Raw genomic sequence first — 16,298 nt, 5'->3', positions numbered from 1 at the left:
ACTGAAGAAAAAAAATTGATTAAAATTTCACCAATCTCCTCTGTCTTCTCACAGAGCCTACCCCCCTCATCTTCAAGGGGTCCAATTTTATCCCTCACCATTCTTTTACTTTTAATATACCTATAGAAACCCTTTGGATTTATTTTTACTTTGCCTGCCAAAGCAGCTTCATATCTCCTTTTAGCCTAATTTCTTTCTTAAGATTTTTTCTACACTCCTTATATTCCTCAAGCAGTTCATCCCTTCCCTACTGTTTATACCTGTTGTACACATCCTTCTTCCTCTGAACTAAGTTCCAAAACCAAAGCTCCCTACAGTTTCTAACCTTTCCTTTAATCCTCACGGGGACATACCAACTCTGAACTCTCAGAACTTCTCCTTTGAATGTCTTTAATTTATCTGCTACATTCTTCTCTGAAAATATCTTGTCCCAATCCACACCCTCCAAAGCTTTTCTCATCCCCTTGAAATTTGCTTTATTTCAATCAAGAATCTCAACCTTTGGCCCACCTCTTCTTTTCCATTACTAGCCTAAAACTAATAGTATTGTGATCACTAGACCCAAAGTGTTCCCCAACACAATCCTCTGTCACCTCACCTGGCTCATTCCCTAATAGGAGATCCAATACTGCCCCCTTTCAAGTTGGTTTTTCTACATATTGATTAAGAAAACTTTCCTGAACACACTTAATAAACTCTACCCCATCCAGTCCTCTTACTTTATAGGCATCCCAGTTAATGTTAGGAAAGTTGAAATCTCCCATAACTACCACCTTATGTTTATTACACATATATGCAATCTCCTTACCAATTTACTCCCCTAATTCCCTCAGCCCATTTGGTGGTCTATAATACTGTCCCATTAATATATTCATGCCTCTGCCATTCCTCAACTCTACCCAAATAGCCTTGGTGGACAATCCCATCAAATCATCCTGCCATAGCACTCCTGTAATGTTCTCTCTAATAAGCAATGCAACTCCTTCACCTTTTTTCCCCCATTCTATCATGCCTCAAATAATGGAATCCTGGAATATTTAACTGCCAAACATGCCCTTCCTGCCACCAAGTTTCAATGATGGCCACAATATTGTATTTCCATGTGGCCATCACATTTATCAATTATATACAAAATTCACCGTCGAGTCCAAGCCATTTTTCCCCTTCCCCAACAAACCACAGTTACACACAACATTCAAGGCACCTACAACAAAGGTAGGGAACACACCAGGGATTGTCACAGCCCGACAGCCGGTACCTAAGCTGTTACATTTTTCTTGACTTGGATGGAATGGACCCCTCCACCCCTCCCTCAGTAGAAGGATAGATGGTGGAGGCAGAGTGGCGAGACACGCAGGTCCACACTGTAATTTTGCTCCTTTAAATTTAGATATGGCTCCCAAATTTTTTGGAAGATATTTTTTCCTTAAGTTATCGGTAATTTTTTTCCAGACTGTATGTCTAAATTTTTTTTTAATTGAAAAATGTAAAATACAACATTTTAGTCAGTCACCTGGTTCTTGGAACATTGCAGACTTAGTGTTAAGGAAGCACATGGTTTTTTGGCTGAGATTTCTTATTAACCTTACCTCCCTGCCACAATTAATTGTATTTTGGTACTTATTTATTGGTATTTTCTTTCATTGCTGAGAATTAATCATGCGTATAATTTATATGCTATCTTTTCTCTTTTGCAAAATGAATACTTTCCAAATCAATGGAGCATTTTTTCCAAATCAATGGAGCATTTTTTCAGACCTTATTTGATCCAAGTTTATAAAATTGTTCAATTTTTAAATAAAACACATTCAACAGTGATTTCTGCAGGTGTCCTCTAGATGATCTGTTTCTAATAGTAATGCACAGCACAGTAAATTTTTGAGTCAGAGCTGCTAATTTGAATGATGCACCTAACTTCCATAACACTTTAAAGTTAAAATTGCACAGTTCTGTTAGTAATGGTACTGTCAAAACACCATTACCACACAGACCAGCAGTTGAAGCAGCAGTGTTTTATTTGCATTGGATACTAGAGTTGCTTGCAAAGACAGTGTTTGGTGACCATCTGTTACTGTTCTGGAGAAATTGGTAACAATTCTTTGTTTTAAACAACAGTATCCCTCTTTTGTTTGGGTTTACAACTTATTTCATGGTTCTCTTTCTCTTGCAGTTTGATGTACATGTTTGTTATAAATCTTTCAATTATCATTGTGTCTGTAATCACATATTCAAAGCTGCTTCCTTCTGGTAACCTCAGCCTGCTTCCCAATTTGTCCTTTAAGTAGGTTTTCAGTTGGTGGTATGCAAACATTGTACTGTGAGTTATAGCATATTTGTACTTCATTTGTTCAAATTATAATAAATTATTTCCCAAAAAACAATTTTCTGTTCTTTTGATCCCTTTTCTCTCCCATTCTCTAAAGGTTATCTATTGTGAAAGGGATTAGTTGATTTTGCGTCAATAATAATTTTGGTAGTTTGTAACTTGCTTTTTTTCCTTTCTACGGTGAATCTTCTTCCAAATGTTGAGCAGATGGTGCAGTATTGGTGAACTTCTATATTGCACCAGTCTTTCATCCCATTTATATAGTATATGTTCTGGTACCTTCTCTCCTGTTTTATCTTGCTCCAACCTGGTCCAATCTGGTTTTTCCCTTGTTTGATAAAAATCTGATAGGTATCTTAATTGTGCTGCTCTATAATAATTCTTAAAAACAAAAGTGGGAACAAGATCTAAACATAAAGATAAAAAGTGAAAAATGGGAAAAGCTATGATCCAGAACTATGAGAAATACAATAAACACGGGGTTACGCATGATACAATATAATTGGTTACACAGGCTATATATCCCGCCCCAAAAGTTAAATAAATGGGACCCAATATTATCAGATAGATGTTTTCGCTACAAGAAGGAAATGGGAACAACAGTACATACAATTTGGGCATGTGAGAAAGTGGAAAAGTTTTGTGAAGATCTAAATCAGGTATTAAATAAAGTCACAAAAAGCAACATACCAAAAAATTCAGAGATCTTTCTTCTAAGTAATATAAGAAGTAAAGAATTAGGCCTCAAACTGGATGAAGCGCAAAAAAGATTTATTATGATAACTTTAGCTGTAGCAAAAAAAATGTATAATGTCAACCTGGAAATCAGAAGAGAGCCTGAGAATACAGCAATGGTACATAGAATTGAATAAATGGAAAAAATAACATCACAGTATTCGAACAAATTTGGGAACCATACATGGAACACAACAGAGAGGATCTACCGCAGACCTCCACCCCTTAAAATGATAGAATGAGAAGAAGATGAAATGAACTGACCCAGTGTGTAAAAGTAGATGACACAATTTTCTTGTTTATTTTCATTGTGTGATGACATTGTTTAATGGGTTTATTGTATTGTACATGTTGAACGTTGAGTGGGTAGGGAGGGGGTGGGAAGGAGGGAGGGAAGGGAGGGGGTAAAAGGGGAGAAAATGACACTGTGTAGATTCAAGAGGGAAATGTTTGTGTGTATTTTGGTTAATATGGTTCATCATGTGAAAAATTTTAAAAAATTAAAATAACAACAGTATCCCAAAAGGGATCAATGGATAGAATGGTGAGGATGAGATCATATAGGTTTGTCCCACTTGGATATTTATTATGTTCCCCAGAGTCTGAGCTGCATCCCTCAGGTATTGGCCATTTTGTTCAATGTTGATTCTACTGAGCCTTTCTTGTGCGGAGGAATTAAAATTCCCTGCTCAAAGTGGAATCTGTTCCCTAATCACTCTCAGTAACACTTTCAAGTATTGTTTAACCTGAAGATGGATTAAATTGTCTGCTAAATAAGGGGAAAAGATTTTGTCAAAGATCTAATGTCATGATTCTACATGAGTTAATGCTGAAGGTTCCTTGGAACACTCTTCCCATATACCCCTGTGTTGTTCTGTATGTTATTGGGTTGTCATCCATATGGGGTGCATTTTGCCAATAGGGCAAGACGTACCCAAGCATTTTGATGCAGTGCTATGCAGTGCTTTGACATATTGGCATAATTATCAAGCTGTTGCTTGATCAATCTGTGGGATAGCTCTATCAATCTGTGCACCAGCCCTCAGATATTCACAAGTGTGGCTTAAAGTTGCTGGGAGCAACTTTTCTGAGGGTCTGCCTTCATTTTACTTAAATTTAATATTTTTTTCCCTTCTTGAAGTAAACTACATTGAATGTAATGAATATGGACATTTCCCAAAATGACAGACTAGAATGACTTTATTTTTGGAATTTGTTGCTATTTCTTTTTCTTTTCAGTATGTTTATTAACATTAAAATTTCACATCAAAAATATACATGGATATATGTTAAAATTCAAAAAGATACATTACAATTAAATCATATCATTTCATTCAAGGTTCCCCACATTTTAATCAAAAAAAAGAAAATATAGATAAATTACCTCATTAGTCAACAGTTCTATCTTCATAAAACTAATTCGAAAAAGGTCCCCACAGTGTTTGAAAATTTACATTGAATTCGGAGAATTCATTGCTATTTCTGACACTTTACCACCATTAATTTTGCTTCTTCTATTTAGATGCAATAATTAGCAAAAATAACACTGAGCTCAGAATTTCCATTAGTGCTGCACAAAAGAGGAACTAGGAAAAAATGAAGACTTGCTGATCTAAACATCACTGATACTTGCTGTATATAATACATACAAATGTTCTCACTCAGCTGTTCGAGCAACATAACAAAGTACAACCCAGTCTAGTGAAAACAGGAAAGTCTGCAGTCACTGGGGTTGTGTTGCAATACACAAAAGTGAGCTAACCTCTCCCCCTCTCACTTCTCTACATTTTTGCTCGTGTACTCTCCCACCCATATCTACCTATGATCTCTTGCCTGTTAGCCTGTACTCCTCCCACTGCCCCTTCCTCCCTCCTCTCCACTCGCCATCACCCACATTTTTATTCAGGTGCATGTCTGTTTGTACTCATACCTTGAGAAGGGCTCAGAAACAAAACATTGGATACCCTTTATAGATGCTGTGTGACCTGCTGAGTTACTCTAGCACTTTTATGTATTGCACTGTAGTCGTAATTGATGAGTCTGTTACCTCCATTCCCTTTCAATCCCTTCCCACATCAATCTGGTCCTTGTGTTAAACAAGAAAATCTGCAGATGCTTGGCTGAAATGCAATACACAAAAGTGCTGCATTCATAAGGAAATGAACATTTTGGGCCTGAACCCATCCTAGGAGGAACAGCACCTTGTATTCCATCTTGGCAGTCTCCAACCAGGTGGCATTAATATCGAATTCTCCAATTTCAGTTACCTGCCTTCCTTGGTCTCTCTCTTTCTTTCCTTCCTTACCCCTCTGTCTCCTTTCCCCAGTTTCCCAGCCCTTCACTCTACCAGAGTTAACCTTCTTAGTCCTCTCCCCCAATCATTTCTCAGCTCCTTTCTCATCTATCTTTCATCTCTTGCCTGTTAGCCTATGTTTCTACCCCTTCCTCCCTCCTCGCTGCTCCCCCCAACCTTTTGTTTGGGCATCTACTGATTTTTACAGATTCCTGATGAAGAGATCAGGTCCGAAAATGTTGACTGTCTTTTACTTCTTATGGGTGCTGCGTGAGTTTCTCCTGCACTTCGGTGCATGGCAATCTTTTCCTGAAGTTTTCTAAGGAGGGTCAGTATTACAGGAAGATGGGTTTCTTGAAACTGGTTTCCAGTGCTGGACTCCAGCTCGATTCTCTATAACCTACAGCGAAACAGTCCTTGGGTGTCATCGGAAGATTCATTGACAGGATCCTCCTTAATCACACACCCAGTCTGATGGCATTACAATAACCTCAATGTGCCCAGTAGATTTGAGGAACTTTGGGATAGGTTTCCACTTGGCTGTACAGCTCCTCTTTCCAAACAAACCCACAACAGTCTCACTTGCATACTTAAATTCAGACACTGTTCTAAGCAGCACAGAGCAGCACAGGTCCTGCCACAAATGAGATCTGTAGTCTTCATTTGGATTAAGGGCAAATTATCCACTTGAATACAAAATAGAAAGAAATTTTTGTCAAAATCATTGCAACACTTGCCTTAACCAGAACTGTGACATTTTTTTAAATTGTTGCAATTTTTCTTCCCAATCTAAAAATAAAACCGATGAGTAATAGATTAGTTCTCGGAAAGATAGTAGCTTGAGGTTGCATTTCTAGATTTGTCAATTGCTCCTACTGAAATAGTTCATCCAAGCTGGTATTGAATTCCACAGGTATGTGAAAGCAGTATATTCATATAGGATTATTTTGATGATGCAGCATAGTTGGGATCATAAATGATTCCATTCAGGGAGTTCATAGAATTAACATTGAGCTAGATTTACTGCCAGATTCAGTTCAAACAGAATCATCGTCTGTAGATTATACAACAGTCATTGGCTTCTTGGATAACGATGATGAATCAGTTTACAAGACTTAGGATTCTTTTATTGTCATATAATAAAACAGAATGGTGTGAGATCACAACCTGAGTCCCAACGTGGTCCAAAGGAAGAGAATGTTCACTTCAGGAGGAAGCATGTTGACTACTCTCCATTACACATCAAAGGTTCCATGGTGGAGAGCACAGAGATCTTTGCTGTGCATATAACAGATGACCTATCTTGGACCCACAACACTTTCTCCTTAGGAAGGTACATCAGTACTTACACTTCCTAAGGAGGTTGTGGAGGGCAATGCTACCAGCCCCCATCTTGACAACCTTTTGCAGGAACAGTATTGAGAGGGTCCTCTCAGGCTGCATCATTGTCTATTTAGGTGGCTGCAAAGCCTTAGACCAGGGTCAATATAGAGGATCATTAAAGCAGCAGGGAAGATCACTGGGGTCTCTCTTTCATCTATTGACAACATTCACCAAGAGCATTGCTCAAATAAAGCTCAAAGAATTATCACCAAGAGCGTTGCTCAAATAAAGCTCAAAGAATTATCCAGGATCCATCACTGGAACATCAAAATCAGGCCTGTCAAGCTAGGGAGTAGCATCTTTCTGCAAGCTGTGAGATTGATGAACAGTATCCTGTAACCTTGGTGTCTATAAATGAAACTGAGTAAATTATTTATACATATTTATTTTATTATGTTTAACACAAGTATGTGATTGTTAAGTGCTGAATTTGTGAGAAATGTATTATGTGTGTTATGTGTATGCACAAAGGTCAAGAGAAATGCTGCTTTATCGGGTTCTGTATGTACAGTCAGATAATAATAAACTTGAACTTGATACCAATACCTTCAGTAGAAGTTGATTGCTATTGAATGATGATTTGAAGAATATGGTCTGATCTTGGCATACAAATTTATGGCACAACACTGCTGCCCTTGTGTAATTACCACTCTAGACAATGCTTTTACTTTGAGAAGGATTAGCAATTACACACCTGTGTACTTATAACAATCAGAATTGTCTCCTTGTGGATGGTTATGAGTGTGTCTCTGAGGTTCCCTGGCATGTCCACTTCTTCCCACACATGGACTTAAGTGGTGAACTTGTGAGTGAAGTTTCGCTCTGCCAGTTTCCAGAATTTAAGTTAGGATATAATATCCTCATTGTTTTTCTGTTGATGAGAGACCTATTTCACAGCTGGTCAAGGTAGTGATGAGGTTGGAGAGGAGAGTTTGCTGTGGAATTCTCATCAAAGTCAAAGTTGTGGTTGAGGAGCTCTTTGAAGTCTTCCTTCCAGCATATGTTCCCTTTCTCTGTTCTTGCTCAGATTATCCCTGTTCTTAATCCTCAGCAGGTGCATGCTCGTCAGCACTGAAGAAGCTCCACATCATGGAGCTTTCCACCTGTTCTCGTTCTTTTTTAGAGCAGGGCTTTTGATGATCAGCGGTTAAAGTGTGATGGACTTTCAAATCTAATTACAAAACAAGCAAATACTGAGCAACATTGTGGCAGGTGAACAGAAGAAATAATTCAAGATGCTTTCAGAACTTCCTTAAAGTGTAACATCTACAATCGTACACATTGTGGACAATGGGAACTCAAAATGGATGAAAAACTCGAGTGTTAAGAACTTTGTCTGTCTGTTGGGACAACACAGAAGCTCGGTGTTAATGGTGGAAGAAGCTTAACATATTAACCACATTCTTTCTGTATTGAGTCATACAGGTCTCAAAAACACAGAACTGGAATAAAAACAATTGATCAAATGAAGCAGTACTGCATAGAACCAGGCCTATCAGTCCACATGTCTGTGCACAATGTGATGTCCAGAAATATTTTGATACTAGTTCTAAGACCCCTCTAGTCAATTATGAAATTGGGATCATTCATTCAACATTTTATTCCCATTTGCTGATGCTCCATGTCGATGCAATCATGAAGAAGGCTGGCCAACGGCTATACTTTGTAAGGATTTTGAGGGGATTTGGTATGTCATTGAAGAATCTCAGAAACTTCTACTGGCATATCGTGAAGAGCATTCTGATTGGTTGCATCACTGTCTGGTACAGAGGGGTCAATGCTCAGGACAAGAAAAAAAAACTCCAGAGGGTTAACTCAGCCTGTGACATCACAACCACCGGTCTTTACTCTATTAAGGACATCTACAAGAGACTTAAGAAAGCATTCTCTATTCACAATGGCCCACACCACCAAGGCCATGCCCTCTTCACACTGCTGCCATCGGGAGAAAGGTACAGGGGCCTGAAGATGAGCACTCGGAGGCACAAGGGCAGTTTCTTTCCCTCTGCCATCGGATTCTTGAATGAACATTAAGATTAGGATTAGGGTTACCACAGACACTGTTTTGCTTTGACTTTTTCTATTTCTTGCACTTTTTTAAATTTTGTACCGTGATTTACATAAATGTTTGCCCTATGATGCTATCATAAAACAATGAATTTCATGATGTGTTCATGACAATAAATTCTGATGCTTATCAGGTTATTTCTATGCTAGCCATCCTTTGCTGGTCACTACACATGACTTGCAAATTCTCTGACATATTATCTCCACATGCTAACATGAAATTGGCTGATGGTGTAGCTGAAATACAGGAAGGTACCTTAACTATATATCAATTACAGTACAGAAACAGGCCATCTCAGCCCCTCTAGTCTGTTGCATAATGTTTCATGCACAAAATCATCTGTTTCCAACCCAAACTTACAGCTTTAATTTACATGCCCTTGCCCTCGCCTATGCCTTCTGCCCTATGGTGAAATGAACTTGACTCGAAACATTGGCTCTTTTTCCATGGATGCCATCCAACCTAGATTTTCCAGCATTTTCTGATTTTTGTTTTAGATTTTCAATTGTTTCTTTCTCTTAATTACATAGAATCAACTATTTGTGGATATTTTTATCACTGAATTATGCAAAAGAATAATTACTGTTCATTAGAAGCCTTGGATTGAACAGCTTTGTCATAATTTAATGAGATAATTATGAAGAGGGGACATTGTGCTCAATCTTTAAATGCAAGATCTTGTATGTAAAATTCTTTCAATGCTTTCTTGTAGAATGCAATGAGTAAGTCCTTATTTTATGGTTCCTTGACTCCCTCGATGTGTATTTTAAATTGGTGTGCATTAAATGTGATTTTTTTTAATCTTAATTTGACCATAATTTATCATCGCTGGCGCCTGTGAGTTTTGTATAGAGGATAATGGGTCTTTTTAGTTTGCAGGTGCGCTGGGTAATATTTTAATGGAATCAGATCTTCACAGAAACTGCTGTCTGAGCAATCCAACTCAAAATCTACTATGCTTTATTGCAGATTGCGGAGGGAATGGCATACATTGAAAGAAAAAATTACATCCATCGCGATCTTAGAGCAGCTAATGTTTTGGTGTCAGAAAACCTGATGTGTAAAATTGCTGATTTTGGCCTTGCTCGAATAATTGAAGATGATGAGTATACAGCCAAAGAAGGTACTTTTTAATCGTCTGAGCTAAAAGAAATTCTATGGCAGTTTTATCATTGTTTAGCTTCGCTAAACTGTCAAAACTTAAATTTGTAATTGTTAATAATAAATGGACCATAACTAAATTATTTATGTAAAAAATTATAAATGAGTAAAATAACTGAAACTTTTGCAATAGCATTTAGGAATTTAATGGCATCTTTCTTTGAATATTCTTATCCTCCAATTTTGTATCAAAGGGCCTGTTTCAGATCTTACTGCTTTCATGTTCACCAGTTCTAGGAACAATAAGGGCAACGGGTGTATTTCTGTTTTCTTTCATCCGTATGGCACGATCAATGACTGCCCACAGATGCTAAGCAAGTAGTCAAAGGCTTTATTAACCAGAAAATCTTGGCATGCCTCTACATGCTGCTGGCTCATGTCCAAGGCAGATGTGAGGGAGAAGACTAGGGCTATCAGCCTTTATTGGGGATCTTACAGGGAGGAGCTACAGGTACAAACGGCTGCCCAGTCCAGCGAGCTCATGCCTGCAATACCCCGTTCCACCACAATCCATAATGACTAAACTGCTTTAATTTTCCTCGAATCATTGTTTTTGAGACCCTTATGAATTAAATATTGAAATGTTTAAATATTTAATAAGTTTCAGATTTACGTCATGCATCATGAAAATCAGTAGTTTTTAGCCTCAGAATAAAATGCTGTTTATCTGTTCCGACAACAGATTCTGATGATGTCTCCTTATTTAAATTGCCAGCGGAGTTATTATTAATTGTTTCATAGCACTGCTTTCAGTCTAAAATGATGTTTGTCTTTGTGATGTCCTATGAATTTCAGTAGACTTTGGGCAATTAAAGAAAAGTACAGGCAGAAGTTACTAACAGTGCAGAATTAAACTTGTAATATTCATTTCATGTGAAAACAGTGTCGACATGGATTTAAAATAATTACAAATTGCAATTTGAGCACTTCATTTAAAATGGCTGATGACTGTTTGGAAGTTAAATACAAGTTAAACAATTTATTTGGTATATGGACAAATGACTGTGTTTAATAACTTATAATAGAAGGTTAGAATATTTAAAAATATCAACAAAGACATTTCTAATATGATCTTATAATTTCTGAGCCAAAATAAATCTTGAGGCCAATTATCAAAGAAAATGAAGGTTTTGTGTTTTATTATAATTTTTTTTGCCACTAAATGAATTGGACCAGCCATACGAATGCTGCAGTTATCAAAACAAGTCAGTGGCTGGGCGGTCTGAAGTGAATAATTGATCTTCTGATTCACCCTATCTTCTAATATTCACAAGGTTACACATTAGGAAAATGTTCAAATGTGCTCTGCATGTTGAGATGAAGCCAGCTTTAATTAGTACACAAATCTGACACCATTGAGAAGAAAGCATTCAAAAATATTGGTACCCATTAACCATCAGAGCATTTGTTTCGTTCATCAGAGACCCACTATCTTAGTATCCCAATCTCTAAGATGCACTGCAGAAATTCAATAGCTTCCTTGGCAGCACATTGCAATCCTATAACATGCAACAGTTGAGGGTAGAACGAGATCAACATCTTGAAATTTCCCTCTTTTCCACATGATTTATTGGCATGGAGTTGTCTAGCCTTTCCTTCTCATTGCTGGGTCAAATTCCTGAACATCATCCCCTTACAAAATTGAAGAAAAACTTTCATCGTGGAGTCCATAGCAGCTGACCACCACATTCAAGAAAGATGGTTGCCCAATATCTATTGGTCTTGTCAGCAATATCTGCGGCCTAGGATTTAATACTAAAAACAATCTGAAAAAACATTAATTATAGTTGAGAATACTTGGAAAAGGCATTCTATTACCAAAATACTCATTCTCTCATTGGAAATTATTTTTTCTTAAATTCACATCCTGTTGACTGACTATACTGTACCTTTAGTATTTTTTTTAATTTTTGATGACCTATAAGAGGTGAATAGCTGCTTGCAACATAATAAATGTACTGTATATTTTCTGTTTAGGAGCTAAGTTTCCAATTAAATGGACTGCACCTGAAGCTATAAGCTACGGATCTTTTACAATTAAATCAGATGTATGGTCATTTGGAATACTCCTGTATGAAATAGTCACTTATGGAAAAATCCCATACCCAGGTAAGAACGTCTGCTCTCTAGCATAACATGTAGGACACTAGATGATAAATTTTTGTAATGAGTCTAGATTCAGTGAGAATTCTTTTCCTTTCAAACTTCTTTGCTTTCCACTTCTTTTTTTTCTTTTAGACTCTAATTCTAATATGGCAGACCCAGAGGACATCACAGTAGTGATGTACAAACCTAAAAAAGTCTTATGATAAAAGAAAACCATAATCGTGTCCTATTCACATATACAAACTTCCAACAGAGATTTTCTATTAGCATTCTCACTGACTGAATCTTTACTTTTGATCCTTCATAGTGAAGTGAATTGTGGAACCCTTAATAACTTAACGCAGACCGAATCAAATCCAAGATTGCACGACAGTATAATTGGTCATACACTTTACAGAAGTGTATCAATTCTGTACAAAACCCTTTAATCCATCTTTAGGTTATGAAGGGTTTATCAAAAATGACTTGGCAAAGTAAAAATCCATGTATTGCAAACCTTCTATTCACACAACTATTGCCACCTTTGTAATGTTTGTGAAGCATGAACAGAAATTACTTTTCAACAAACATTGTTTGTTCTCTTATATGGTTGGCAGTTTTTCAACTAGAGAAAGGCTTTTGAGTTGTGGTTATTAGAAGTTGTGTTGGAATTTGGAAGAAATTTCAGTGTAGCATCATGTAACACAAAATTGAACACATTATTCATTCTCTTTAACTTAATATTTAGAATGGCATCCGATTCATTCCAGCATCTAAATAAAAGGATTTTCTCTGCAAATCTGGTATTGTTTTGCTGCAACTTTAAATTGAAGAGTCACAAAAGACAATCTTTGGTGATCATCTACATTAATTAATTAATTCAAACTTAAACCAGACTAATCCCTGGAATTGGTGGGTTACTTGTTCTGGAGAAGAAATTGGAAGGTTAGACTTGTGTCTGCTGGATTTTAGAAAAGTTAGAAGACACTGAGGAATCTTGCTGGGGGGATTGGGAAATGATGTTCCTTTTTCAGAAATTCTAAAACAAAGAGTTCATTGTTTAAAAATATTGAAGACACAGATGTGCTGCATTTTTGTCTCAGCATTATGAATCTTTGAAATTCTCTTCAAAGATAGGGGTATGGGATTGGAATATTTTGACAGCAAAGGTCAAGGTTCTTGATGAGGAAATTGTAAAAGGTTAGAATATTTAATGAATGAAATTTTCAGCTTAAAATCCGATCAGCTGTGATTTTATTAATCATAGAAGCCTTCAATACAGAATGAGACTTTATGACCAATTTGTCAATGGTTCCTGTCCATGTTAATCCCATTTGCGTGCATTACGCCCATATCCCTCTATACCTTTCCTATCTAGGTACTCTCTAAATGCTTTTTAAATATTGTATCCACCTCTTCCATCACCTCTGGTAGTTCATAATAGATAACCATAATCCTTTGTATAGAAAAACTTGCCCATCAGATCTCCTTGAAGTTTCTCCCCTCTCCCTTAAACCTATGCCCTCTAGTTCTAGACTCCCCTGCCATGGGTAAAAGACTCTGGCTCTCGATCCTATCTATCACCCTCAAAGCTTTGTAAACCTCTAAAGTCACACCTTAGCCTCCCATGTTCCAGTGAGAATAACCCAGCCTATGCAATCACTCCTGATGAATAACAGCTTGGCACTCACTGTTGCTACCACATCCTTTCTGTCATGTGACAACCAGAACTGTACATAATCTAAATGTGGTCTAAGCAATGGTTTGTACACCTGAAACATGACGTCCCAACCATTGCACTCAGTGGTTCGGCCTATGAAGACAGTTAGAGCAGGCTTGAAGAAATGGGTGGCCTACATTTTCTCTGTTCATAAACAATCTCATAATCATTTGGGGTGATCTCTCATTATTTATTTACTGTTACCCTTTCCAAATCTTTAAGACCACTACAGGGTCATCCATCAGGAACTAATATTTGGATTTAATGTGAATGTTTAGGGCAATAAAGTGAGCTTTCACAGTTTGCTCTTTGCAATAGTAAAATTTACACTGGTAAAATTGAGATCATTTATCACTGCTATTCAATCTGACATGTTTCTAACATCCAAAACTACACAATTCACTGGGAGCAGCCAAAATTATGATCAATTTCAACACAATTTCCTTTTGTATTTTGTACTTTTTGATAAACAGCCAGTTAAGGGATGTATGCCATCCCGCGGAAGGTCATAAAATAATAAAAGTACACAAAGCAAAGAAGTAAATAGTTTTGTTTTGTTTTGGGAGGGACTGTCATTGAAAGGTACCTGCTGCCAATAGGTGGAGTTTGTCAGAATGATGTGAAATACGCAAGTCTGCAGACAATGTGATGATAGAAAAAACACAGAAACGGTGGATCTTGCAGCATCCATCGGAGATAAGATGTATAACTAATGTTTTGGACCTGAGCCCTTCTTCAAGCTACAATGCAGGGGTAATTTTAAAGAAGGGCTCAGGCCTGAAACATCATTTATGTATCTTTACCTCTATGGATGCTGCAAGGCGGGCTGAGTTCCTCCCACATATCTGTGTTTTTACATTTGTTGTAATAATGAAGATGTAACTTTATTCATTTTTCACTCCTGATAGAGGGTGGAACCATGAATATTAAAATGTAAATAATGTTTTCAAGATCCTAAATGCAATCAATATTATAAAATATTATTTTTTGATACTATTTCCCAAAATGCCTGTTGTTTGGAGGTGCTTCTCTAGGACCTATCTGTACCTCTGTTCAGTCCAGAAGGGTGATCTTCTGTCACTTTAATTCTTCATCCCAATATCACATTAACATTTCTGTCTTTGACCTTCCACACTGTCCTGTCAGTGCCCAATTTAAACTTGTGGAACAGCATCTCACCTTCTCTCTGAAATCATTTCAGGATCTGTGGTTTTTTTTAATCTCACTCACCATAGATATGTGCTACTTTATTCCCATCTTCTGCTTTCAACTGTTGCTTTTTCAAAGTGTTATCTAGACAACTTTGATTTGAACCCAATCATAGACTTTCCCATGAGATTCTCCATATTGCCCATCTTTGCAACTTAAAACCTGCGCATTTCCCCATTTCCACCTTTGTACGATTTCTCCCCCATGCTGCTAGTATGTCAATATATAGATGATATTTTGTTTCTCCTACATTTGTAAATATCACTGCTGGCCCAGAAACCTGGTTTTAGAGTATGCTCAGAAATATACATGCAGATTATTGGGTTTGTGCTGCATTTAAAACACTTCTCTGTTTCCCCCTTATAGAGGGAAGTGTTCGTTGCTGAAGGATGTTACTTGTCTTTTTCTTTTAAATAATGGTTTTACTTGTGCCCTTTTCTTTGAGATCGTATACAACACAAACAACCGCACCCCCGAAAGAAATTCTTACATTGCCACAAATATTGTTTTAAGCAATGAGAGCAGAATTATCCAACCCACAGCAGGTTTCACATCAGGCTATGACAAACCAAATCTCCTGGCTGTGCACTAATTCTGGGATTCCCCAGCATTGAAGATTTCCGAATATTGCCCTAAAAGAAAGGAATGTCTGACTGAAATTCTCATTTTATAATCAAAACATTGACTTTAATAGTTCTTTTTAAAAGCTAATTATTTTGAATGAATACTTAAGATACCACATTCGTACAGCTAATAGATTTGGTTCCTCATACCACCACTGACAGGCATCAATCCTAAATTTAGATTACACCTGTGTGGAGTTTGTCATTTCTTTCTGTGACCATGTAGGTTTCTCCTGATTGTTCCAGTTTCCTCCCATATTCCAAAGACATGCTGGATTAATTAATTGTGTAAATTACTGTCGGTCTATACATGAATGGAAGGATCTGGGGATGGGGGCCTAGGAAAATTTTTTAATGGGATTAATACAGGATTAGTATAAATGGGTAATTAATTGTAAGCACAGACTCATGGGGCTCTTTCCATGTTGTCAATATATAGAATGATATTCTGATATATAATCAGCATTTTTGATTTGATTTAATTAGTGAGTTGCAAGTGTAAGCAATGTTTTGCAAGAATAGAGGACATATCCAAGTTACCAGGAGCTATTTTATCAAAAGAGATCTAATGTCATAATTCGTTGATGTTACAAAGTGAAAGATGGTGAATGCTTTTAATGCCATTACTTCCATACATCAGAGCATGTTATTGGACTTTTAAACAAATAGAATTTGAAGAACACCCTTCATCTCAT

General features: G+C 37.1%; 2 protein-coding genes across 9 annotated transcripts in view; one reads left to right on the top strand and one right to left on the bottom strand.

Annotated features, from left to right (window-relative positions):
* The window catches only part of lyn (LYN proto-oncogene, Src family tyrosine kinase), a 108,268-nt gene that overhangs the window by 72,039 nt on the left and 19,931 nt on the right, over positions 1 to 16,298 (top strand). For all 8 annotated transcript variants that reach the window (XR_011352313.1, XM_069921471.1, XM_069921474.1 and 5 more), the window contains 2 exons: positions 9,775 to 9,928; positions 11,944 to 12,075. Coding sequence is in view for 7 of the 8 variants with exons in the window: in XM_069921471.1 (XP_069777572.1) it covers positions 9,775 to 9,928; positions 11,944 to 12,075 (286 nt within the window). In the remaining variant the exon portion in view is untranslated. The remainder of the gene's footprint in view (positions 1 to 9,774; positions 9,929 to 11,943; positions 12,076 to 16,298) is intronic.
* The window catches only part of LOC138755468 (uncharacterized), a 73,684-nt gene continuing 60,530 nt past the window's right edge, over positions 3,145 to 16,298 (bottom strand). Inside the window, exon 5 of the transcript XR_011352315.1 lies at positions 3,145 to 7,908. The gene's annotated coding sequence lies outside the window, so the exon portion shown is untranslated. The remainder of the gene's footprint in view (positions 7,909 to 16,298) is intronic.

The sequence above is a fragment of the Narcine bancroftii genome, chromosome 2, assembly GCF_036971445.1.
Source record: "Narcine bancroftii isolate sNarBan1 chromosome 2, sNarBan1.hap1, whole genome shotgun sequence".
Lineage (NCBI taxonomy): Eukaryota > Metazoa > Chordata > Chondrichthyes > Torpediniformes > Narcinidae > Narcine > Narcine bancroftii.
The sequence above is the reverse complement of the archived record's forward strand: the minus strand, read 5'-3'. Positions and strand labels throughout refer to the sequence as shown.